This window comes from Marmota marmota, unplaced genomic scaffold, assembly GCF_001458135.2.
Source record: "Marmota marmota marmota unplaced genomic scaffold, marMar, whole genome shotgun sequence".
In the NCBI taxonomy this organism is placed as follows: Eukaryota; Metazoa; Chordata; class Mammalia; order Rodentia; family Sciuridae; genus Marmota; species Marmota marmota.
In genome coordinates, this window is record NW_025999990.1 from 8,384,260 (window position 1) to 8,411,738 (window position 27,479).

The 27,479-nt window shown below is 39.6% G+C and overlaps 2 protein-coding genes and 1 long non-coding RNA gene across 4 annotated transcripts in view; 1 reads left to right on the plus strand and 2 right to left on the minus strand.

Annotated features, from left to right (window-relative positions):
- Positions 1-12,465: 12,465 nt before the first annotated feature.
- On the minus strand, positions 12,466-23,897 carry LOC107139302 (39S ribosomal protein L20, mitochondrial-like). Its single transcript, XM_015482180.2, has 2 exons — positions 23,808-23,897; positions 12,466-12,989 (listed from the first exon to the last, which is right to left on the minus strand). Exons 1-2 carry the CDS (start codon positions 23,895-23,897, stop codon positions 12,627-12,629), a joined length of 453 nt encoding a protein of 150 aa, XP_015337666.1. The 3' UTR covers positions 12,466-12,626.
- Positions 22,251-27,479, minus strand: part of Cdh20 (cadherin 20) — a 66,630-nt gene continuing 61,401 nt past the window's right edge. Inside the window, exon 10 of one of the 2 annotated variants that reach the window (XM_048806126.1) lies at positions 22,251-24,424. In XM_048806126.1, coding sequence (XP_048662083.1) covers positions 23,919-24,424 — 506 coding nt within the window. In that variant the 3' untranslated portion in view covers positions 22,251-23,918. The remainder of the gene's footprint in view (positions 24,425-27,479) is intronic. The other variant, XM_015482333.2, reaches the window with a different exon arrangement.
- LOC125617705 lies at positions 24,327-25,843 on the plus strand. The gene is made up of 2 exons (XR_007348793.1): positions 24,327-24,454; positions 25,403-25,843. It is a non-coding gene; the product is annotated as an uncharacterized LOC125617705 (long non-coding RNA).

Here is a 27,479-nt window from a genome sequence, read left to right on the forward strand (position 1 = left end):
TTTTTTGTAAATATGGACCCAAAGGTTTGTTCCTATGGCAGGAGATCCCAGGATCAATGGGTACGAATGAAAGTATTGTCTTTTATTTCTTTATTTGGTGTTGAGGATTGAACTCAGGGCTCTGCAGGTGCATACTCTACCACTGAGCTACACCCAGCCCTGAAAGTATTTTTTTGGTCATAGGGCAATTGGTCAGTGTTATTGACTTCATACAATCTGTGTGGACTCCTACCCTGTCTATAAATAAGAAGATTCTGTTTTTGCTTTGAAGATCCAAGACTGTTTGTGTGGAATTACATAACTTTTGGGTGTGTTTTCTGGAAGAAACACTGATATTATTTCTCTGCTATGTTTTTCTAAACTCTATGAGAACATTATCTCTTCTTTGCCTCTTGATTCTTCAACTCCCTAAGCGCATTTCCATGTCAGGGTTTTTGCCACTGGTTTGTTCTTTCCTTTGCTTAGAAAACTCTTCTCTCTGGTAGCCACATGGTTCACTTCATCCAAATCTCTGTTCAAACAGCCTCTTCTCAGAGACACCTTACCCACTCCTTATCCAAGATGGCAGACTCTTCCCTCTATTCTCCATATCCTACTTTACCTTATTTGTGGCACTTTTAGCCACCTGTCAGTACACTGCACATTTAACTAATTATTATCTTTCTTGCATTTGTTAAATAAGCAAATGAATGAATGAATGCATTAATCCTAGGTTCAGAGGTTATTTCTTCTGGATTATTTTGTCAGCTGGGCCCTTTCTTTGTTTTTCCTTCCCCTTCCTTCCTTTTTATTTTTCTTCCTAAAATAAACACTGAGACACTGAAATCCCTGACTGGACAAGGTTAATTCTGGAAGGGTTTTATGGGACCAATAGTGTTATCTATAAGTTCTTATTATCTTCTTTTTCCAGATAGCCATCTTGGGTAGTTCTGATTATAGGTTCTCGGTACTTCAGGTGCTGAAGATCTTAGGTTATATCATCACCCTTTCCATATGGCTTGAAGAATGACAACAGTAAAAAAGCCTGAGCTCAGGAAGATACCATGTGTGCTAGGCTTATTCTTTACTGGGGCCCCAGGGTCTAGCACACTGAGGCATTTAGTAGATCTTTGTAGGATGAGTGGATATGAATGAACGATAAGACACTGGATTGGAAGACATTTATATGAGGCTCTTTAGGGGTATAGTGCACAGAAAAGCCAAATGCCCAGCAAACTAGTTTCTCAAATGCTTATAGATGAGATTCATTTCCTTCCCTTAAAATATAAGATCCTTTTTCTATTGTCAACAAATGTACCAAATGATTGTTTCATATCTGATCATTATCATTTATCTAAAGCATACGCTCTGTAATTCAGCTTTACAGTTACTGAAAGCAAATTATAGTAAATCAGAAATGTATTAATAATAACGACTTTACTTTTCCCCAAGTTCTTTAATTTTAAAAATAACTGATAACCATTCATATGTCAACAAATACTTTAAGATATGTAGTAAAAAATTAAGTCTTTCCCACCCATCTTCTCTTTCTTGTTATGACCCCTAGATTAGCCACTATTCCTACTTTCTTCTGCAGTCTTCTATTTTACCCCTACACAAATATATATTTAGCTACTCTTTTTTTAAAATATAAATGGTAGCATATATACTCATTGTTCTTTATCTTGCTGTTCTCACTTAATAGAATTTAGGGATTGTTATGGTTTGATTGTCCCTCCTTCTCCAAATTAACTGATATCCTAACCTCCAAAGTGGTGGTTCAGGGCCTGGGACTTTTGAGAATTAAACTGAATTAAACTATCTATATAGATAGAGAGAGTGTGTGTTAGTGCCACCACGTAAATGTGCAATTGTGTGTGCTAGTGCCACCATTTAAATGTGCAAGTCACAGATATTGAGAGCTTGAGGAGAGCTTATATTATCTAGTTCTTTCCCTGTTATAGGTAAGAAACTAGGTGCAAGAAAACTTGTCATTTGGCTATAACTAACTAACAACTAGGTTCAATCTGGCTTACAATTAAAAAAATGTTTTTGTTCACTCAAATGGAAGCCCAGAGTCAGTGCAGGCTTTGGGGCTGAGGAATCCTTCTAGCCTCACTCAAGGGCTCATATTATTTTTCTTTGATCAAAGGGCAGTTGCCAGGGGGTTGCTAGTACCAAGGAGGTGGTGTAGGGAGTTTCCTTTATTCTCTGCCACGGGGAGAGAAGAGAGTGCTGCTCCTGTAAAGGCTCTTGGAAGAATCCTGTGATTGGACAAGGCCCATCCTCATTATTGAGGATAATCTCCTTTACTCAAAATCACCAGATTGTTAATGTTAATCACATCAAAACATCTAAACTAATATTTGCCAATCAACACAGTAAACTTTTTCTCATATCTCATTTCACACGCCTTTTCCTCAGTCAATCATTGGCAAGAGGATGGGTCATTCTACTACTCCTGAAAGTAGTAGTCAGGTCAGCTTCCATGTGAGGCACAGGGGGTGTTGGGGAGGGTACCCAAACAAAATCATAAGTTAGTTCTATGTGTGATATTATATAAAATAGTACTACTTAATGTCTCAGCATTATTTTAACTTATAAAACATAAAACAGATTCACTTGAAATTTTTATCAGTCAAGGTTCCCTGTAGAAAAAGAACCAATAGAACAGGGATAAACACACACACACACACACACACACACACACGATGAGAATTATCTCAAAGAATTGGCTCAAAGTATTGTGGGGGCAAGCAAAACTGAAATCTGTAGGGCAGACCAGCAAACTAGAAATTCAGGGAGGAGTTGATGTACTTTTGAAGCAGAATTCCTTCTTCAATAAAGTTCAGTGTTTGCTGTTAAGGCTTTCCTGTGATTGGACAAGACCCATCCTCATTATTGAGGATAATCTCCTTTACTCAAAATCACCAGATTGTTAATGTTAATCACATCTACAAAATACCTAAACTAATGTTTGCCAATCAACTAGGCATTATAACCTAGCCAAAATGACACATAAAATTCATCATTACATTTTTTTGTGTGTGTGCACAGTGTTGGGGAGGAAAGTGCTATACCACTGAGCTATATCCTCAGCCTAATCATCAGACAATTTTTATTTTCTAATCTTATTTATCTTAATGTTTCTAACTTCAAATTTCTTTAGAGAGGGTGACAGAAGTGTGATTTTGGAAACATACATTATGGTGAGGGTGGGGGCACTGTAGTAAGAAACTACATGAATCACTATATTTTCTGCTAGGCCAGGATCCATACAGTTGTTTCCAGAGGTAGAGGGACTCCGCCCAACTCTACACATGAGAACACTTACGCTCTTCAGATCTGATCCATGGTTCTGCTGTGGAAAGGGGGACTGCACAGAGGTTTTCTTTAGTGTCCACAGTCACACTAAGATAGTCCATGTCCCAAAAAATGTCCCAAGCAAATAAAAGGGGGGAAAATTAGGGTTAGAAACCTTTAACTATGGACTCTAAGATGGCCTCCTGGTGACAAAGCACTCATCAATGATGATGATCCACTCATTAAACAGAACCAATGATATATACAGTACACTTTTCACATGTGATCTGACAAATATTCTGGTGTGACTTAAGAGGGATTTAGCTCAAGCATCTCTCACACTATTTAAGGACTGTTTTGGGTGTTAGTATAGTTGGTAGATTATTTAAAAATCTGTTTCATAATCTCAATCCCATTGAGGAAAAGGAATACTTTTAACATGCTGGTATCCCCCCCCCCCCTTCCCCACACACACACATGCTGTGATTATTCTTGTTCACCCAAAGTTTAGGAAAAATTTCTAGCCAAAAAAACACTCAATCAAGTAACTAAACCAAAATCATGGGAATCAGTTATGCTTAGGAGGCAATACATACAAACAAATCGCCCATTAGTGCTGCAGGAGAGATTTTGATAGAAGACTCCTGTCAATTTCACCCAGTCCTATCTTAAATACCTTCCTTCTAACTCATGAAGGACAATAATACAGGGTCACAGTGGGTGTGTGTGTTTATATGAGGGTGTGGAGGGAACAAAGGGGCTCTGGAGAGAGCCAATTTGGTGCAGTTTAGGAATTCTTGCCTTGTCCAGAGCCAGCCCAAATAGTTTTCTTCCTTTAGGTAGTTTAAGGATTTCCAAAACAAAAATAAATAAAGGTGGCTGTGATCTCTCTGGTGCCTACTCGGGTCTGGAAGCGCCTCTGCTGTCCATCGCTGGGTCCGCTTAGCTCAAGGGGCACTGCGTCCGGAGATGTCAGCGGGTTACTGCCCCAGTGTAAACCCGGCGTGGGGGACAGCAGGGGCAGCCATCTCCACCTGAGCAATCTGGGTTACTCTGGGCTGCTCTCCCAGTGCAGGCCCCTGGCAATTTTGTAGAGATTATGGGCCACGCAGCTCCCACGGAGAAGTCGGCTTGTTTAACCAAAGGTAAAACGCTGGCCGTGCTGCGTGCAGGGGTGGCGCTGGCAGGCCGCAGCTGGAGGCACTACCCGCCCCGGCAGCGAGGCTCGCTCGCAGGAGCCGGAGGTGGAGGCGCGCCCCCCTGTGGCCGGAAGCAGGACTGCCCGCAGGGAGCGGTTCTGCTGCAGCCTGTTCCCCAACGTCAACCGAACCACCCCAGCCTCTCAGAGGCCTGCTCCCCAACTTTCCGTCACTCTCCGTTGGAGAGAGGGTGGTGGACGCTGGGGCAGGGGAGAGGACCCAGGGTTTTTCCTTTTCAGCTTTTGTACACCACCAGTCTCTCCGGCAGAGCCTGTGGGAGGCCCACTCTGTGGGGAAGCGTGGTCCACCTCTGACCCGGAAGTTCATCTTGGACCCGGAAGCCTCTGATCTCCTGTATTTGTCAGCACTCCCACAGGCGGAGGAGGCCGTTTCTCTTTCCCCCATGGCTCAGTAGTTCTGCATTACTGCTTCTTAGCATGGACGTTCTGAGTGTTTTCCTATCCAGTTTTATTCAGCACTCTCAGTGTTGCAGGTACCCACAGGGCGCGGCTGTCAAAGTTTTTTTTTCAATAACTGCCTTCAACTCTGCTAGAGCATCCTCTCCCACCATGACAGTTTCCCAGTGGGCAGCAAGGCTTTTGAAGACGACTGGATTGTGTTTAGGTTATTATGACAGTCACACTTAAGACATGTCTCTCAAAAATTTATTTCAAACTCCATTCAAAGCTTGTCTTTTTTATTCCCCAGGTTAACTGGTCCTGTGTGCGTGTGTGCGCAGGGAGCATCATGTATGTGTGGCTTTGAGAACCTTCCTTCCCATATTGTCCTAGGTCAGGTTTTTTTTTTTTTTTCTCCCCAAAATGCAATTTTTAAGCCATTGTTGGATCAGAAAACTAATTTAGAGAGTCTTGATCTCTGGTTTTTTTTTTTTTTTTTTTTTAAGGAATAGAATGGAATACAAAATGCAGAGTACTTAGCACATATAATGCAGTATTATTTCATAGGAAGCATTGCTTCAGTTGTGTATATATTAAAGATAAAGATGATAGTAGCTGTTGGCTGCCTGGGATGGTGCACATTGTGTCCTAATGTAAAGCTTACTTACTGTGGGTCATGCTCTAGATAGGTCTTCCAGTTTGAGGGTAGACAGAAATGATGCACAGGGGGAGGAGCAAAAGGAGGAATCTCAGCTGCTTCTTGTCAGCACATGCCCCAATCTCTTCTCATGATTGGGCATTCTGTCACTTGGCTCAGTGGCTGCCTGGGGAACCAAATAACTTGCCCCACCGCTAACATTTGTGTTCATGGGAATCACTGGAGTTCTCTTCCAGGTCCCCTGAATTTACGCAGTTTACTTTTTATGTGTACTGCACTTCTGTCCCTTTAACCCTCCAAATATCTCTTGCCCACAGAAACCTCTCAGCCCAGAATGGACATGGGTCTCTCTCTTCAGTATACTCTACAGACATCAATGACAAATATGAAGTATTACCTGTGAAAAGGACAATACATCTCACTTCCAGGCTTCCAGAATATTCCTAAGAGTCCTTCAGCAGGTTGGACTCTACTGGTGAGTATAATATAGCTAACACCTGGTTGGAAAAAAAAGATTACTCTTTTTCCTTCCTGCAGAGACCCTCCCACCCTAAGACTCTACCCTCTACCTTTTTAGATGAAAGAAAAATCTTCTTCCTCTTTCCTCCATGAGGAAGGGGTCACTCCCAAGGTCAGTCATACCCTTTCCCCCACTTTTCTGGAGATAGAGAGAGGAGGTGGGAGAACTTGCTCTGAGCTGCCCTCAACAAACCCTGTAGGAACCAGGCATGGTGGTTTTTTTGTCTATAATCCAAGCTACTCTAGAGGCTGAAGCTGGAGGATTGCAAATTCAAGGCCAGTCTCAGAAATTTAGGAAGACCCTGTCTCAAAATTAAAAATTTAAAAAGGTGCCAGGCATGGTGGTGCATGCCTATATTCCCAGCAACTTGGTAGGCTGAGACAGGAGAATCACAAGATAAAAGCCAGCCTCAGGAAAAGGGAGGTGGTGCTAAGTAAGCAACTCAGTGAGACCCTGTCTCTAAATAAAATAAAAAAAAAATAGGGCTGGAGATGTGGCTCAGTGGTTGAGTGCCCCTGAGTTCAATCTCTGCTACCTCCTCAAAAAAAATTTATATAAAAAAAAAATTAAAAAGGGCTGGGACTGTAACTCCGTGGAAAAATGCCCCTGGATTCAGTTCCTAGTACTGCAACAAAACAAAACAAACCCTGCAGGGAGGTGACTGCCCTGAACTGTTAATGTCTTGATCTTGTAGTATGAAGTAATTAGAGCTCTCTCTGACCTTAGCTATGGGGCTTAGCTTCAGTTCATAGACCAAAACAAAAATCCCACCTAATTGCTTGTTGCACATGTTTTTCAGTGGGATGTCTTCAGTCTTTCTTCATGTATCTTTTTTCTCCAGCCATACTGATCTCACTTCACTTCCAGTCCTTCCCACTGTTATATTTCTGGCACTTGAACTATCTTTTCCTATCACCTTGCAACATCCAGAAAGCATTCTCTAAGCAACCAAATGGGAAGTGAACCAAGCCTCTCTGGACCCCCACATTTGGTCTCCTTGCCTAGAATGAGATTTGTTTCATTTTGACTTACAGAAATATGGGTGGTTTCTTTGCTCCTCTGCCTGAATGAATTTCCTACAGGATATAGGTCACATCCTAGTTATCTCTGCATTCCACGTAGCACTTTCCACATAGCACTTTCCACATAGTCAATGCTGAAAATATGTTCACAACTCATTGAATAGCAAAAGCAACTTCTTGGACATCTAGGAAAAGTCTTGTAAAATTGTCTGGTTGCACTTTAGGATGGCCGTTGTGAGTCCAGAGTTTCAAATACCTTGAATTGACTTCCACTTTACAAAACGTCCTACCTCACCAGATTACATTTGAAACGTTTGTCTTCATAACAATTGAGTGAATTAAATGGGACCGATATTATTCTCCTTGTTTTTCAGGTAAAGAAAGGATTCAGAGTGTGAGTGGCTTGCCCATGCTTCCCTGGGTAGTGAATCATGGCTTGTTCTGTTTCTTTTGCCTCTTCTCATTTTTTCCATCAAGCCACCTTGCAGGCTTATGCTTTTCTGGCTAAGCAAATGACCTCTAAGTACTTTCCCAGGGTCTTCAATGAGTTGGTTTTGGTCCCATCCCCAGCTGGTGGTGACTCACTGAGTACATGACATTGAGCAAGCTATTAACCTGTACTCACATCTCAGTTCCTTCATCTTGAAAATAAAGATGACAATAGATGCCAGCTGCCTCACATGGTGTTGTGAAGATTAATGAGATGATGCAGGGAAGTGCCCTGAGCTCCTGGGATGAAAAGCTTAGTAAAAGCACAAAGTCTAATTATAATTTCTTAACAGTTTCAGAGGAGCCTCTGGGAAGGCTAGTTCTTGTTTCTAAATTTGGAGAGGATGTCTGCCTAGCATGGATGATTTTCTCTCGACTGGCAGCTATAGCAGTCTGCTGCTTATGCTGGTCTTCATGACTCTGCTATAATCCAGCACCACTCAGTCTACCCTTGGGTCTCATAAAAATATAAATGAAAGCTCCTAAAGATCCTGCCTTCTATCTTCCCTACTCATAGGAAGACACAAGGATAATTCCTTTTGGACAGGCATCAGATAGGTTCTATTGGTCTTAAAGAATGTAGATGCAGTCCCTAAGGATGGGATTGTGGTGTAGACTAGTGGGAATGTAAAAAGTGTGCTTGGATCTTACAGGAATGATTTTCTTTTCCTGGTAAGGGCCAGGTTCAGAAGACCTTCTAGCCTTGTTCTCAGCTTTCTGCCTCTGAACACAGTGTAAGATCTGAACTTTGGCACTTCTGTTGCCATCTTGCAACCCCTTGGGAAAACCAAGGGAATTGCAGCAACATTGGATTGACACCATTGAGTCACTAAAGCAATGAAGCATATGTTGTTTTTATAAAACATAATCTTTGCCTGAGCCATGTCTCTCCATTACTCCTGGGCAGATAGATAACTGTAGCTGATAGACAACCATGTCTGCCATTGGGTGGTTGCTCAGGACCACAAGGTATTTACTGGTTTTCTGACCTGGAATGTTTTGAGATACTGAATGTTACCCAGAAAATCTGTGGCTGTACTCATCATATATACTGCTTTGATCTACTTCTGATCACTGTTTCCTCAGATGCTCATCAAATGATCTCTCCTGTGACTGAGGTTGTGGCTCAGTAGTAGAGAGCTTGCCTAGCACGTGTGAGGCACTGGGTTCAATCCTCAGCACCACATAAAAAATAAATACATAAAATAAACTCATTGTGTCTATCTACAACTAAAAATATTTAAAAAATTATCTCTCCTGAATATAGGAATAGAAAATCAGTACTAGATCCAGCTTTTGAGGAGCAAAGAGATGAGCTTTGACTTTTCACTTTTACCATTTCTCAGCTTCCAGATCAAGACATTCAGAGCCCTCAATGTCCCTGACTATACCCTGTTTCTCACCTCTACTCAAATTTCTCTCTTTCATACCCTAGTTCTTTACAGTCTTAATCAATGTTGGCTCCATGTGTCACCTTCACAGGTGGCACTAGCAAAAAAGAAGAGAACTCTGGGAAAATGTGAAGCTAGGTTTTTGTTATCTTTCCCTTGCCTATTTCTGTTCTATTCTCATAATAATTTTTGAGTATCAATATCTTCTTGATGTTCATCTGGGTCACATTCTTATTTTTTTTTATTATTGGTTGTTTAAAACATTACAAAGCACATTCTTAATTCTAAGGGACTCAAGTTATCTTATTTCTGAAATAAGGATTATAATATTTTCTCTGATCTGAGATAGAGGATTCATACTCTGATCTCTTTAGATCCTCTCTGGCTCCCTATTCTTTCTCTACCCAGGGGCCTTCCTGGCTCTAGAGAAAAATTCAGCAATGGAGAAAAAAATATCTCAATAAAGAAGGCTTATGTCCTGCATATTATTTGCATTTTCAGGGAGGATCTGTGGGGAAAATACTGGGAAATTTGAGTCCTTTTCTGGTGTTCAATGTAGAAAGTCAGCCTACTGTACCTTTGCAGTGAGCACATTCCTGAAATGAGTACAACAAATAACCACATCTGGCTTTCAGTTGGATTTCCCTTCTTTCCAATTCACTATGGATCAGGGTATTCAGAATTAGCCAAGACTTTCAACATTTAATAACTAGTCCTAGAAAGGAAATAAGATGATGAACTACTTGTCTTAGAAAGCCATGGAACTTTAAAAGTAGCTATAGATTTCCTAACCACCTCTAAAGAAAGGGCTGCCTTCCTGAGATATGTAAGAAATCAGTAGATATCTCAAGATACTTAAATGATAAGATAGTTTAGTTAATTAAAGCATCCCACAAATACCAGGAACTAGAAAGATAAATGCTTAAAGGGATGCTTCAAGGACTATTTGTTTTCCTGTAAGGAATATGATTTCAAATGATAAAGTTGACTGGAGAATCTCTCCCAGGCATAATGTGATCTGAAGGAAGATCTTAAATAGGTTTTTTCTCTATGCATGGAAAGAAATCTATATTTTGGTTGCATTTCAAAACAGAAACTTAGTTCTTATAAGATTTAAATGTGCTGGTTCTTAGGTAATTAGGAGTTCTTTCCAGCCCAAATGAGACCATTGGCTTTGCCTTATGCTTGGAAAGAAAATGGAGTGTATATGAAAGCCAACAGATGTCTTACCTGTGAGCCAAGTCATTAAGATGAATAACAAATGAATAAACAGAAACTGTTGAGGGATATGCTCTGTGCACACATTCACTGATGACATGGCTATGTGCACATGGAGTCTTCCTCTTTCAGATAATTAGGGTAGTTTTAGCTTTACTTTGCCTCTTAGGTCATAGATTTCTCATTTTGTCCTTACTGATTAATGATCATCTTTTACTTCCAATATCCCAAACTTTAGCTCTAGTGACTGTCTCTTCGTTTGGTTGCCCTGTTGTAATCATTGAAGGTAATGGCACTAATGGGCCATGGAATGGTTGGCATCCATGTGTGGATGGACTGATTCAGATTAACTACCAAAGTGACCTAGTGTATTGCTTCATAATTTGCCATGAAATGAGTCACTACTTTCAGATGTAGTTATTCAGTTCTAAAGCACTGTTGAATATGAGCAATGCCAAAAGAATAGAGGTAATATCCAGTGTTAGTTCTATAATTTCTTAGATATTGTTGAAGCCTTTCTCTGGGTCAGGTGCTGTGCTAGTTTTTCGAAGGTACTGGATAAAGGATATACATTGTTTTGTACATTGATGAGTTTTTATTTGAAGAAAGAAGATTCAAGCTTTATAATCTATTTTACTCAACTGAGGAAGAGGCTTGGAACATATCAAGGAGTATAGGAACCATTGTGTGAAGACTCATAAAAATGCCAACCAGGCTGAGGAGTGTGTGCCTATCTCCAAGTTTCTGGTGGTTGCTGGAAATTCTTGGCATTCTTTGGCTTGTAGCTATATAACTCCAATCTTTACATTTATTGTCACGTGGCCATCTTCCCTCTTCACCTATCTCTGGCTCTCTTTTCTATATCTTGGAAGGATACAAGTAAATGTTGGATTGAAGTCCCACAGTACTCTGATATGATCTCACCTTAACTGATTATATCTACAGTAACTGTATTTTAAAAAAACAAAACCTTCTGAAGTTTGAGAAAGGACATGGATTTTGTGAAGACAATATTCAACCAAACATTTTATAAACACACTAACAAGTTCTGACAAAATTAATCAGACAGAATAATGAGGAAATGAATTGATATGTTCCCAAGAAGGAAGCAAAGAGAAATAAAGCATGGTTTTCTTACTCCTTTCTCCTGGGTTAAATAGAGGCACCCTGAAAGTTGAAGTAGAACCATAGCAGAAGTGATATGATAATTAATCTCAGAGGGAGAAGTGTGGACATTTTATATTATGAAGTGGATGTTTTCTGCTTTTTAGTGCTACCTGGGGGTTGGGCTTGGCTTTACCTCTGGAGAAACAGAGGAACAGGAAGAGAAGAGAAAGCAGGGAATAGGCAACTTAGGTTTTCTCTAGGCTGAGGAAAGCAGAGAAATAGGACCTTATATGGATGGATGGATATATATATATATATATATATATATATATATATATATATATATGCTGTATTTGGACATAATACATTTATTTTGTTTATTTATTTTTATGCGGTGCTAAGGATCGAACCTAGGACCTCGCACATGCTAGGTGAGCACTCTATCGCTGAGCCACAAACCCAGCCCTGGTTCTTTCTTTTTTTAGAATAGATACAGGAGGAGCCATGTATCTCCCCCCTAGAATAATAATGAGCACTTTGTTATACTTTCCCTGAAAATGTTATGTCCAGAGGGTGGCAGAGTCTAAACAGACAGGCACACAATAGCTACAATACCAGTGAATGTGTGGGTTTTATCAGAAGCATAAAGTCTGCATATGAGAGCTCCAAGGAGATAGGGACTGTCTCTGGATCAGAAGGCTTCATGAGATGGAGCCTGAAGTATGAGTATACTTTTAGTAGGAGGTGGAGATGGGACAGAAAGACCATAGATTACCATGCTATTTTATGTCTTTAGTTGCAAAAATTTGTGTTATTAATTTTGAAGAGAAATAGAAGAAGGTGAATTGGTCAATGAAATTTATTCTTACTCTTGGAAAAAAGATCACGACTGGGAAACGGGTACTTTTGATGCGGCATCGGTAGTCATCATTTATTAATGCCAGTCATACCAGTTGATTAGTTTCTCTCCTTAAGAAAAGTTAACAAATGTTGTTGTTGGATTAGTTGAGATAAGCTAAGTCATTTTGAGGTAATGAACAACTTCAAAATCTATGTAATTTAACATTATAAAAGTTGATGTCCCTGTCATGTGACAGCTATCATTTCTTTTTTTTTTTTTTTTAAGACTACAAAAGCTTTATGCACATGATCTGCATAAGACATAAGACATTCTGTGACTGTCCCGCCCAGAGAAAGCAAGACCTATTATTGAAATGGCAATGAACACAAAAGACAAATCAAACTCAGACTTCACTCAGTTATCACATAACTCCTGGAGCTCCTATCTTAGCTATGATCCTCCAAGGAAAAAGCCTTGTCCAGATCCACTGTGCTGCTGCCCTCAGTGGTAGTGCACCACTCTGGAAAATATGCCCTCAGGCTCCTTTCCATCCCCCAAGGCAGCAGCAAACCCTTCCTGTCGCCTCCTTTGGGCCAAAGCAGCCAAAGATTTGAAAGTCTTCGGTTCATAGATGGCCAGGTCTGCAAGTACCTTCCTGTTGAGCTCCACCTGGCACTTAATTAAGTTGACAATGAATGCCGGGTACTTCAGACCGTGTTCCTGGGAGGCAGCTGTAATTCGGTTAATCCAGAGGGTCCGCAGGATCCGCTTCTTCAGCCTGCGGGCTCGCGTGCACTTCACGAAGGCTCTGGTCACCGCCCTGACGGCCAGCCGGTAGCAGCGGTTCTTCCTCCCACGAAAGTGCTAGGGCGAGGACGGGAAACGGGGGTGAGGAGGCGGCGGTGGGCGCCCCGGCCCGCGGGCCCGCCGCCCAGGCGGGCGTGCTTACCCGCGCCGACAGCTATCATTTCTATCTCACGTTAAATACCAGCAGGAGGATCCTCATCAAAACAGTCACTCAACTACTTTAAGATTTCATCTCATTCTAGTTGGAATGGCAGTTATCAAGAATATAAGCAACAGGGGCTGGGTTTGTGGCTCAGTGGTAGAGCGCTTGCCTAGCGAGTGAGACCCTGGGTTTGATCCTCAGCATCACATAAAAATAATAAATAAAATAAAGGTATTGTGTTCAACTACAACTAAAAAAAAACAAAAAAAAATATAAATATAAAATATAAATATAAAAACTAAAAAGAATATAAGCAACAAAAAAATGTTGGTGAGGATGTGGGGGAAAAGGTACACTCATACATTGCTGGTGGGACTGCAAATTGGTGCAATCATTATGGACAGCAGTATGGAGATTGCTCAGAAAACTTGGAATGGAACCACCATTTGACCAAGATATCCCAGTCCTCAGTTTATACCCAAAGGACTTAAAATCAGCGTATTACAGTGACATAGTCACATCAATGTATATAGCAGCTCAACTCACAATAGCTAAACTGTGGAACCAACCTAGGTGCTGCCCTTCAACAGATGAATGGATAAAGAAAATGTGGTATATATACAAAAATGGAGTATTACTCAACGTTAAAGAAGAATGAAATTATGGCATTTGCCGGTAAATGGATGGAGCTGAAAAATATCATGCTAAGCAAAATAAGCAAATCCCAAAAAACCAAAGCCCAAGTGTTTTCTCCCGTATGCAGATGCTAATTTAAAATAAGGTGTGTGTGGGGGGTGCTAGGGAAGAATAGAAGTACTTTGGACTAGGCAGAGGGGAGTGAAGGGAGGGGAGGAGGTATGGGGGTAGAAATGATAGTATAATGAATTGGACATTATTATCTTATGTGCATATGTAACTACATGACCTGTGTAACTCTACATCATGTACAACCAGAAAAATGAACAATTACACTCCACTTATGTATGATGTATCAAAATGCATTCTACTGTCATGTATAACTAATTCCAACAAATAAAAAAGTAAAATGTTTAAAAAAAGTTATTTCACTTTGGAAACAAAAAGAAGATATGACTTTTTCTCAAAACAAAAAACAGTCACTCAAGTCTCAGAGATAGAGGTTCTATCTTGGCACAGACTTTAAAAGTCACTGTAGTAGAGGGCTGGGGATATAGCTCAGTTGGTAGAGCTTGCCTTGCATGCATAAGGCCCTGGGTTCAATCCCCTGCACCACTAAAAAAAAGTCACTGTAGCAGGCATATGAGAACATGGCAAAGCCTGTGTTGACTCTTCAGACTCATATCTCATTAGCAAAATTGATTTACACAACCATGACCATGACTTTCAGAAAAGGGTAGATAAATGCAATCTTACTTTGTACATAGATAGATAGTATGGGCTACTAAAATGGAGTACCATAGACTGGGTGGCTTAAATAACAAATAGTATTTCTTACAGTTTGGTGTCTGAGAAATCAAAAATGAAGACTCTTTTCCTGTCTTATACACAGCTGTTGTCTTGCTGTTTCCTCACATGGCCAAAATAGTGGGTTCTAGTTGTCCTTCTGTTTTTGTAAGGACAATAATTCCATCATAAGAACCCTGCCCTCATGACCTCATTTAAATCTAATGATTTCCTGAAGGCCCTACCTCCTGTTACCCTCACATTGGGGGTTGGGGTTTCAATATATGACATGTGGGGATGGGAATGTGAAGACCATAACAGAGCAGAACTGAGAACAGGCCTGGTGATTGCCATGATTTTTTCAGTTGTGGATGTTTTTGTTGAGTGTTACTACACATTGGCACTACCATTCTTTTAAGTTTGGGAGAGGGAGAATTCTCCCTATCAGTATGAAACTTTGACTAAACAACTGAATACAGTGGTAAGCAAACTCTTAGAACATGGCCAAGTATAATGATGCTATTTGCAAGCAAATACTTAGAACAGGAAGACAAAGAATATATGGTCACCCCTTGAATAGTCTTATGATTAGTATTCAATGATTTGGGCTCCCAAGCATGCTAGTTAATATAGAGGAGATAAATCTAATTTATCTACCTAAGCGTGCTATTTATCTAGTTTATCCATTTAGGCCTTATTAGAAAACTTGGCCAAGGATGGGTTAGTAATAGGATTAACATGAACCTCATTTAGAGGGTCACATTTCTCCTATATTGGCATTTTAGAGTCTAGACTATCTTTGACAAGTGGGAGCCTATAGAGAATTCTATGCTATGGATTTCTAGTTTTGCTTACCTCAAATTTCCTTTTGTTTTTTTCTCTTTTAGATCAAATGGGAGGTTTCCGTAATTTTCTTTTTTGCTCATAAGAAAGTGTTTATTTGAAAGGGAAACAAGCCAATTAAGGCAATACTAAAGGATGATCCTGAATAAACTTATATTTTAGTGGGGCCTCAAGATTTATGAATGAACAATAATAATGAGGTTGGCACTGAAATGAAAAGAGAAGAAACAAGTGCTAGCCTTCTGTTTCAAGGAGTCAAAAACCTTGTCTTTTTTCCTTTGGAAAAGGGATGCTCTAGTTAATAACAGGACTAGGATTTCCACTTTTGCTGTGCTGCTGTTGTTATCTGCAGTGAAAGAACAACTTTGAATAATGAACCCTCTACCTTCACAGCAGGAAACGGTGCTACAGGGAGCTCCTCAATAATGGTGTATTTAATAATTAGAAATATGAGCAGGAATTGACCTTCCAAGTTGGATGTATTATTATTCACTTTACCTGCTCAATGTCACAGTGGGTGCTGTCACAGAGACTGTGACTAAAAACCCTGATAAAGACTTCTCTGCCAAGTCCCATAAATAATCCATTTGCTAAATGTGCATGCGATGTACATGGCATATGCTTAGATCCATGTAGGAGTCTGGATGTGGTAAGTGGCCTTGAGTTTACAGAGCATTTGTACTCTGTAGGTATGGAACACATTGTAAATATGGCAGTGTGCCAGTGTTCTCTGGAAATAGCTTCCTGATCCTTTGAGAGAAGATTGTACTAAGTTATATAAGGTCCTGATAACAAAGTTCCATTCAATGACTACTGAATTAAACAAACAAGACAATAAACAACAACAACAACAACAAAAAAAACCCCTTTATATATTACCATCAAATTATGCTTTTAGTAAAGGACATAAGGATGAAATGTTAAAAGCATGATTGCTTTTCTGCAGATGATCAATGGCAGACATTCTTACCTAGTTTTGCTGTCCACTGTAAAGTTGGTCTTCAGTTCTTCAGGGCTAATGATGAAGAAGGACTTTAGTAACTGATGCTTAGTAATGTCTTCTGAGGTCACTATACATGTTACTAGTCTTGAGGAGCCAATGGCTTCCACATCCAAGTTGTTTCATAAATAGCTTCCATTTCCTCTTCTGGGTTTTGGTCTATGCTTTGCTTATGTTTTAACATAGTAATATATGTGAAAGCATTGAGAACCATGCCTCCATACAGCAGGTGCTCAATAGGTGTTCGTTTCGTTTTCCATTCCCTTTCCTTAACTCTGTAGCTCAGCAGCAGGGATGTCAGCCTGAAGCATGCTGATGAGGCCCTGTTTGCCTCCCAGTGTAATCAATACTCATCTTCAGATAATGCTTCTCATTTGAGAATCTCATCTTGCATTGATCATCATAAACTCTATCAGTCAAAGTCCCAAGAAGTTATTGGCAAATGTGAAATTTTGAGGTTGATGAGGCTAATCCTGGAGGTAAACATCAGGCCAGACCACTAGTGTTCCCAGGAGGCTAGTGAAAAATAGTAATTAGGATGAGCAAACGTCCTTGCATATGGGCCTGGCAGGGAAACTTGGAGGAGTGTGTCAGCCAGGGAACAAAAAGTGTGAGAGCAGAGGAAGCCATGCATACTGCTTTTTGAAGGTTAATTCTTTCACTTTGCCTCATAGCTCCTTGCTACCAGTGTCATGGTAAGGGGGGGATGCATTGGTCTGGTGCATAGGCTCCACATTTGAACTGAGTGTGGAGTACCTTAGTGCTGTCCTTTTGCAAGCACTAAGATTGGTCTCTCTGAACAACCACATCAGTGGAGTCACATGAATGGAAGCATCTCTTTTCAGCCATCTGTGATTCATTCGTTGCCTGGAACTGTGAAAAAGCTGCTCACACACTGCCAAGAGAAGACTGCTGCCACCTGTGACCTACCAGACAACAGTGGCATATTCAGAAGCCCTGTCTATGTGCCCAAACCACGTGTGATAGTTGAGTTGAAATTAAAAACAAAAACCCATAAAATGAACACACTAGTTAATTAATAGGTAAACTGCTGATTTTGTGTGTGTGTCTTAGATTCAAAGTGACATGGCACATAAAGGACTTGTTCTTAAGTTATTTTTTATGTTACAGTTGATTTAAAATGTATTATATATATTTCTATATAAATTATGTAAGTATATATCTTAAGGCATCTGTAACAAACTGGGTGTACCACAAACGAGGTGACTTAAAACAACAGTAATTTATTCTGATAGTTCTGGAGGCCAGAAGTAAAAAAATCAAGGTGTTGATAGGGTTGGTTCCTTCTGAAGCTCAGATCAACAATCTGTCCCACACCCCTCGCCCAGCTTCTGGTGGCTGCTAGCAATCCTTGGCATTCCATGGCTTGTATAGGCATCAGTACAATCTCTGGCTCCATCACCTCATGGTGTCCTCCTTGCACCTATGTCCCAGTGTTCAAACCTTTCTCTTTTTATAAGGATACCAGTCATTGGATTAGCACCCATCCTAATCCAGTATTACCTCATTACATCTACAATAAAGATTATTTCCAAATAAGGTCACATTTATAGGAACTAGGGGTTTAAAATTTTAACATATCTTTTAGGGGGACACTGTTCAACCAACCACAAGCTTGATGCAAAAAAAAAAAATAGCTTTTTTCCCAATAGATTGTGTTAGAACAATTGGATATCTATATTCGAGGAAACAAACAACAACAACAAAAAAGACCTTGATCATACATAACAATCTACAAAAATAGACTCAAAATAGTATAGACCTAAATGTAAAACCTAAAAGTACAAAACTTGAAGAAGAAAACATTGCAAAAAAATCTTTGTGACCTTGGGTTAGGCAAAGATTTCTTAGAAATGACACTAAAAGCACAATCTATGAGAACAAATTGGTAATTGGATTTCAACAAAATAAAAACCTCTGGCCTTTAAGAGAGATTGTTAAGAGAATGAAAATACCAGCCACAGACTGGGACTATATCTTTGCCAGGTATGTATCTGATTCAGGACTGTGTCCAGAAATATATAGAAATCTCAGAACTATATAAGAAAGCAAATAACCCCAACGGGGACAAAACATCTTGATCCATCACCCTGGAAGATATATGGATGTCAGAGGAGCACACAAAAAGATGCCCAACATTATTGGCCAGTAGGATATTGTAAATTAAAACTACAATGAGATACTACAATGCTATTATTATAATGACTGAAATTAAAAAGACTGACCCCACCAAGTAGAGGACTTGGAACTCTGGTGCATTGCTGGTAGGATATAAAATAGTAAAAAACACTTGGGAAAACAGTTTGGCAGTTTTTATTTTTTAAAGTATATACCTACCATGATCCAGTCTTATCACTCTTACATATTTACCAAGAAGAGGAAATATATACCCATATATAAAGATTCATACACCTGTGTCCAAATCAGATTTACTTATAATAGCCCCAAACTCCAAACAACTCAAATTTCTATCCACATAAAATAGGAAAAAATTGTGATACATTTTATAAGGAATATTATTCAGCAACAAAACAACAAACAATTGATGCAATGATATTGATGAATCTCAAAATAATTGTGGGGTAAAAGAAGTTAGATCAAAGAAAAATGAACATATTTTACAATTCCATTTATATAAAAGTCTAGAAAATGTAAACTATAGTGATAGAAAATCTATCAGTGTTTTCTTGGGGTTGAAGTAGAACAGGACAGGATGAGAAGGAGATGTTACACGGGGGAATGAGAGAAATTTGGGGGTATAATCATTATCTTGATTGTGGTGATGGCTTCATGTGTGTGTCAAAATATCAAAAATTTTCAACTGTATAGTCTATGTGCAGAAAATTGAATGTTGATTATACCTCAATAAAATGTAGTGTATTCCTGGTATGTGTCAGAAATTTTGCTAGTTGTTTTCATGAAATGTTCGTTTACTTGTGAAAGCACAGTATGATAGGTATCAAGCCGACTTTCAGAGAAGAGTAATATATTCATAGAATAAGATGATATTGAATAGAGAAGAGGGGGAGTGGAAGAGGAAATTGTGAGTGGAACCAAGTATGATTCCTCAAGAAGAAGGAAAGAGGCAGTGTAGAAAAAAAGAAGATATAGTGGATTGTATTTTCCAATAATAGGCATATTATTTCCTTTTTGATATGACTCTGAAACTTCTCATTAAGAGGTGGAGTCCATGTTTCCTCTTCTTTGATATGGGAGGTTTGTGACTCCCATAGAGATAACATGATGTGACTTCCAAAGTTATAAAAAATGATTCTACTTCTCTTGGTTTTCTTGTGATACTCCCTTTTGAGACCCAGCTCCCCTGCTTCGAGGAAGTCCAAGCAGCTCTGGGTGACCAGTCACTTCATCTGGTCCTAGTTGATAGCAGCGCCAACAAGGACACATGTGGATGAGAAAACATTTGAATGAGTTGGGTCCCAGCCCCTGAATCACCCTTTGACTTTTTGTCTCCCCAGCTGAGGCCCTAGACACTGTAGAGCAGAGACAAAATGTGTTTGAGGGATCCTTTCTGAATTTCTGACCCAGAGAATTTTTAAGCATGATAAAATGATTATCATTTAACACAACCAAGTTGTTTCTCCTCCTCCTCCTCCTCCTCCTTCTTCTTCCTCTTCCCCTTCCTCTTCTCCTTCCTCTTCATGTGGCAATGGTAACTGAAACTGGTGACAGGAAAGAAGGAATGGAAAAAACAAAACTGAAAATAACAACAACAAAACAGGCTCCATTCCTCCTGAAAAATTAGAAAAGATTCTGTAGATAGTTGCATTAGTTTTTTTAGTGTAGATACTCCAGAGAAGTAGTCTTATGGTTTCTGGGGGAGCCCTTGGCATCATGGGCATCAGGAAGGTGGCCACAATAAGCAGCCGGGAAGAAACACCCTTATCCCCAACCAGCTGACCATCATTAAAAACCAAGAGGGTGGCCAAATGGGGCAGGATTTACTAGTTCTTTTCCCAGGAAGAAAAACCTAAGAAAAATTGTGTTTTGTGTAAAGATTACTCATTAAAAAGATTACTTCTAACTGAGTCATAGTTAATTACATACATAGCGAAGTAGCATTCACTTCTTTGCATAATTTGAATCACAAGAGACATATATAAGTCTTACTAGTAGATCATTTAAAGAGAAGACCCTTTGACTTAATTCTGTCTACTCCCTGTATGAGAAAGTTTAAGAATCAAGCATAAGATTCCCAAATCCTGGTATATGTATATAATAATATCTTAAAAAAGTTTTTTAAAGATCTATTATGAAAGTGACAGATGGATTTGAGAATGAATTGATCTGCAGTGAGAATTACTTGTACAGTGTATCCTATGTTCATGTAGTCACAGCCCTATTTGGCTACACTGTGAATTCTGACATCAAGGCATAGTTCTATATTACTAGTGAGCTAGTGACAATCTTTAATCAATGTACCAGCTCTGAATACTGTTTTCAGGATTTGCATATTCTTTCTTGGGTAAGTCACTCCATTTTTGTCTTTGCTGTCTGCCATGTTGAAATATTCTCCTTTTTTGATTCAGGAAATTTGTGAATTTTTAATCTTTCCTGTATTCTTATTCAGAATACAGTTTCTCAATGAGTCTAAAAAAATTAAATTGTTTCCTACAGATTCTCTTTTTTTTATTTAGTAATTTTTAATTTGTGGGGTGGGTGGGCAGATGGATGCTTTTTCAAAGCCCTCCACTGCAGATGTTGTCAGAAGGGGGGACTGAGGCACTGTGGAGGAGTGATTATGGGAACAGACTCTGGAGCTAGGCAAGTTACTTATCCCTACAGATGTTCTTATTCCCCCCTAACATATTAATTATTGGCTACCAACTTTACCTGTTAACAAAGAAGTAGTGGAATAATTTTATAGCTCTCTGGCTTAACCAAAGCACTCTTCCTGTTTAGTGGTGATGATTTCCTTTCTCCCCACACCATCCACACTTTTTTTTTCCCCTCCCAGAGGGTGTAACATTTGTGGTATACTATGGTAGCAGAAAGGGAATTTTAAAACTCATTTGGAGGGAAAGGGTCTCTTTTAGCTTACAGTATAAGATGAAATGATCTATTTTGTGCTGCTTTCACATTTCTCATATTACACTATTAAATATTCTCTCAGAGACTAGCACATCTAGGAAGTTCTGTATAATCACTTTATGCATTGTCATGGGGACCACATTTGCAGGATGTGGGGCATGATAACCCTGTGGTTAGGAAAGCAGCTGTTCCCAGTTGTATGACATACAACACAAAGTGAAATAGTCACAAAATTATCCTGAGCTTGTGGTGGAAAGGAAGAATGTCACAGAAGTTAATTTGTCCACTTCACATAATTAGTATGTCCTAGAGTCTGGTTTAGGTTCAAGTTCATGTTTTGTTATTTTCCTTTGTTACATTTATTTTTATATTACACCTTACCCTCAAGGAGGATGCATCAGGGTTGCCTGCCTTCTACAGGAGGAAAAGGTTTGTATGTACAAAACTGAAGATGAGAATTTGCCTGGCTGTTAGTATACTATGCAATATGCACAAAATCACAGCCCCTGGCTCCCAGACCCTCATCTGTCTTCTCAAACCTTTCTTCATCATTCCTGTACACTTCTGCCAAACAGCCCTTTTTAGTAAAGGAGATTCACCACACCATTCTTTTGATAGGGTGGACCTCAAGTGGGCTGATAATCTAATCTTCATGTATTTGAGAGTGAGTAATCATACACCACATGTTCTTGAAATGTGGTCTCTGAACTGGCAGCATCAGCAGTCCTAGGAACTTGTTACAAAGGCAAATTGCTCCAGATCTACTGAATCAGAAATTCTGGGGGAAGGTAGTTTAAGACCTGCAGTTGATTTTGATTTGAGAACCACTTTTATAATCAAAATTCTTAGAAATCTCTTTTATTCATAATTTGTCCTCAGTTGTGAGGATAATTGTGTAGACTATCCTTTAGTAATACAGCATCAAATAAAGAGATCCTGTCATGTACACACTTGTTAAGCATCTACTGTATGCATAGGATTATGTTAACTACTTTAGTGAAAGAAAAGAAGAATAAAATAAGCTTCTAACCTTCTGGAGCTTATTCTGAGTGAATGAATAAGTGGATCATTTTTGATTTAGTGATACAGTAGAGATGAAAACAACACAGTAGCTTACCTCTTTGTTGGCATTCCGAAATACCCTCTTACAAAATGCAAAATATGGGCTAAATGCCTCACTGTATCATTGATAGATATTACCAAACCACCCCTTGTTCTTTTCAGAGATGGAAGAATAAAGATTACTGATTAAAAGTTTAATCATTTGAACCATAAAGTTCACCTGGTTAGTGACTGAAACAGAATATATGACCTCATACTTCTTTGACATTGCTTCTGCCTTATAAATCAGTCTCGGTCCAAGGAATTTGAAGCTAAATCAGAATCAAAAAGTCACCTTCTATCTTCTCAGTGATTAAACAGATTTGCAACAGACTTTCCCTTCTATTTAACTTTTATTAAAAGAAGTGCTAAGGTACTGGGATGAAGTACATCATATTTATTACCAAAATTATTAACAAATATACAAAACTTATACATGTAATTTCTTACATCCATTTATTCTCTATAATACTGATTTTGTTCAAGTAGGTTATCTACAGTATGTAAACATCCCTTGGATTGACCTCACACAGATTAGGAAAGCCCTCTAACCCATGCTTTTATCAGATACTTCTTTTTATTTGGCTTTCATTTGTAGCATCTAATCTCCACATTTGGCACATGGAAGAGACATCTACAGTGCATAAGAGGCAGATTTTCTGGTTTCATTCTGAACACTTTTGCAGGGGCATAAAGAGCTGAGAGGAGAACAGAAGCACTCTAACTCAACAGTACTGGATTAGCTATGCCAACAACTCTATTAAACTTCAGCTATTAAACTTGAGCACAAAGTCCATGTCTCTTCCTTCTCCCCCCCTCCCACCCATCCCCCATGCAAGGCTGATTCAGTCTTAACCTTGTCTCAAAAGGGTTAAAAGAAATTCCATCCATTTCGGAACAAGTAGGTTAACTTCCCCGAAGAACAAATTTTCAGGGTTCTTGTGTGTGGGTTGGTTTCTGCAGTTTGATCATACAGCAAAACTCCTAAGTGGAAAATAAAAATGAATTCGACGTTTTTATTACCTGCGTTCACTTGCCATCTCTGTATTTAAGACACGTACCTTTGTTGTGGAGGCAAAGTGACAAAGGCTTTGGTGAATGGCAGAAAAAAAAAAAAGCCAGGCTTGTCTAACACCTTGGACTCCAAGCCTTTGAATATAGTGTCAAAAAAATTAAAGAGAAAAGAAAAAAGATAATTGGAGATCCTGCCCTCCTCTTCCTGGGTTTCCTTTTGATTATTTAAATTAATCTGACCAAGTAAAGCTGATCCAGAGAGAGCTCTGTTCACCCCGCTCACCCCATCCTCACTCTCCAGCACTGTATAGCGCGTGTGATCGGCTGCACCTCGTCCGCGAAGTAGCCTCCCAGAACGTCTGGATTTGGACATGCACCTGCCGCCTGGCTTCCGTTACCACAGGGGCGCGGGCCCCTCCGACGCCCCGTAGAGCTCCGCCAGCTTCCGGAAGCGGGGTCCCCAGTCGGTGAGGAAGTCGAAGCTCTGCTCTGAGTCTGAGGTGGCCGACTGCAGGGAGCTCAGAGACCCCGCCACGGAGCCATCACCCTCGAACATGTATGTCTGCAGGGAGTCAAAGGGTGGGGCCCACAGGTCCATGTCGGCCTCGTAGAGTTTGGCCAGCACGTAGCTGTGGACGGTGCTGTTGACGGCGCACGTCTGAGGCACGTAGCGGGAGAGGCTCTCGATCTCGGGCAGCATGTCCTGCCGCATCTTGGGGGCGGCTCCCGCCTGCGCCTCCCGCGGGTTCCACATGGCCGCGATGTCAAAGGCCTCGGTGTCCTCCTCGCCGCCGCCCTCGTCGTCGTAGCGGACGATGTTTTCATGGATGTTCTCCTCGTCGTCGATGATGTACGGCTGCTTCCGGTGCCGCCTCATGGACAGGATGAGCAGCACCAGAACTGCCGGGACAGAGGAACAGGACGTTTATGGTAAGAGCCTCCGCGTGTGTGTTGTCCCTAGAAGTACCCGCCACTAGCCCCAGGTTCAGGAAGAACTCGGAATGGTGAGCTCAGAGACTGCGCTTGGGTACTCTAGTCCTCAGAGTTAATGGCTACCTACCTCCTCCTCGCTCTTTCTGCCATTGAGATTGAGAACGTGTGGGCGAAAGTTGCCCTGTATTTCTAAAGTTGGTTCAGTTAAAAAGTGAGATATGAAGTCTGCACATCAGCTTGCTGCTTTGATACTGCGTGTGTGTGTGTGTGTGTGTGTATGTGCACCCACCCAATCTAGTGTGAAATCCCACTTAAAAAGCACAAAGCACTATGTCCTGCTGTGAAATAAGCTAAGCATCACTTCATGTATCTGCCCATATAACAGTGAATATACACTTATTTTGTAATGTGAAGTATTATGTGGGTGAAATTCTGCTTTCTTATATTAGCATGTTTATAGGATTCTAACTCTAAATATAATCATATATTAATTAATATGCATATAGACACATGAACTGAATATGAACTAAAGTCGTTGTCTTTTTATATCCCCTCCAAAAAAAGTAAGAGCATAAATGACCCGTGTGGTGCATTCCTCAGGAAAGTCTTTCATTAGAGAGGTAGCTGTGGCTTTCTGGATCTAGTCATTTTCATGGAAGGGAGGGAATGAGCAGTGACATGTTATATAATTTATCATGTTATCAAAGAAACACCACACTGTTAGATGTGCCCTTGCAGGTTTGGATAAAATTTTATCCCAACAAATGCACCATTTTTTTAAATTTTGTTTTTAAGGGTGTGTTTGCTGGGATTTAGAGGAGAGATAGAGATAATCCCATTGAACTGTTTATCTTTGTGACTGAAAATGTTTTTCCAGGAAGTGTGTTGAGGTTCTAGCTGTAGAACTGCTATTGATTTTTTTTTTCCTGGTGTGCTTTGTTACAGCTGGTGAACAGTGACAGTTTGACAGCACTGCAAAATAAGACTCCAGTTTATCCAAGGAAAAAAATAGTGGCGTATACTCATATTCAGTAAGAGATTACAGACCATATAACAAAGTTCACAACAATGACTTTTAAAGTATTTGAATGTAGAATGAGCTTTTCATATAAATAGCAGTTAATTGTAAATAACTTTTTTGTGATTAACTTGGTTGATAAAATGCACAAATACTTGTATGTATTTTTCCTGTGTGTAAAAACATGAGGTATAGACTAGAACTATAGGATTTCAGGGAAAGAAGCTAAAAGAACTTTAAAGAAGTGGGACTTCGAACTGAGCATCCAATACTGGAATGTAATTTGAATTGAAGGCAGATGGAAAAATGGGAGTCTAAGTGAACATGCTTTATTTGTGGGATTCAGTAAACAGTTACTAAAACCTAAATCTTTGTTTAGGCTCTATGTTAAGCAATGGGAAATAAGATTGGTTATGATATAGTTCCTGTTCTGATGAATTTGCAGGCTAAGAAGAGTATAAACATTGATGATAATACAAATCAGGCAGTAATAAGGGTTATAGGTTCACAGGTGTTACCATTAGATTCCAGAGACATGGTCAGTGAATTCTGGGGCAACAGGAAACTGATTCACACAAGTAACCCTGGAGTGTCAGTGGTGATACTTTGGAAAATGCTAGGATGCAAAATGAGAAAAATTTTTGAGTAGCCAGGCATTGTGGCATGCAACTGTAGTCCCAGCTACTCTGGAGGCTGAGGTAGAAGAATTGTTTGAGGTTAGCCTGGGCAACATAGTAAGGCTCTAACTCTTAAAAGAAAAAAAAAATAAGAGAAATAAAAGTCTTTGAGTATCTTCTGGAGGAAATTCTGATGGTGATGGAGAATTAGGTAGTGTATGGAACTGGTCCATCTTAATTTATTATTATTATTATTGCCATCTGTCTTATTTTTTTAGGTAATCTGATTTAATAATAAGTATCATATTACACCCTGAAAATCATATTTTGGGAAAAATGGTCCTTAGCTGAAAGGCTCCCCTGATTCCCTGACAGAAGAGAATCAGTTTTAGGTCTGTTTATTCTTGTTAGGCAAGCATTTTACCACTGAGCTGCATCCCTGACCCTTAATTTTTTTTCTTTTAAATTTTGAGACAAGGTTTCACTATGTTGCACAGGCAGACCTCATACTTGTGATCCTTCTGCCTAACCCTCCAGATTTAGCTGGGATTACAGAGGTGTGCCACCATGCCTAGTGGGATATTTACTCTTTATTTACAACAGGCATAGTGAATAGACTTATGAAATTTTCTAAGAACTGGATACATATTTCAGACATTAAAAAATCCCTGCAAAATCAAAACTGTCAAAATTAATGTGTTTGTTTAATTGTCCACAAAATGTAGTATTTTGTTAACAAATCAACTGCAATTCAAATTTTACATGGTTTTATGAATTATATTTAATGTGAGATGTGTACTCTAGAAATAAGAATGCATAAAACCATGTGGATTTTGTGATACCTTTGCTTAACTTAGCTCCTAAAAACTGTTTACTTATTCTGTACAGTTCAAAAGACAAGAAATAATGGGTTTGAGAGGGACGAAATAAATTATCCCTTGCACACCACTTCTAACTTGAGAGCTTCTCTGAGCTACTCTCTTTAAATCAGTCTTTCTGTAATGATGGTTTTTTTTTTGTCTGGTCAGAGTAAACTTAGAGAACGTTTTCCAAAGATAGAAGTAAGGGCATCTACTCTTGAAATTTCTCCTAGGCGCAGGTTTTTTTCAACAGCTTCTTGCAGGTGGTCCTGTTCTGTACTCAAGGACTCCCGATGCCACCTTATGGACACACAAGGAATTTCAGGCAGGTTTTACTTGCCAGTATACATGGACCAGAAAATAAGTCTCTCTGATTCAGGGATCCAAGGACTTAGGAAGGTTATTCATTTATTCTACTTCTTCCTTCATGTAAGACTGAACTATGTCAACAAAATTAAGCCACATGTTGTATTTTAAAATGTCTTGAGAGGGCTGCTTTACGGGCCTGCCTAGAAAATCAGTCAAAT

Bases quoted from the DNA above. Each gene is read 5' to 3' on its own strand.
- LOC107139302 (XM_015482180.2), bottom strand. From the start codon at position 23,897: ATGTCCAAATCCAGACGTTCTGGGAGGCTACTTCGCGGACGAGGTGCA. The intron at 12,990-23,807 runs GTGAGCGGGGTG...TCCTCGCCCTAG, and splicing joins TGCTGGAGAGTGAGGATGGG to CACTTTCGTGGGAGGAAGAA.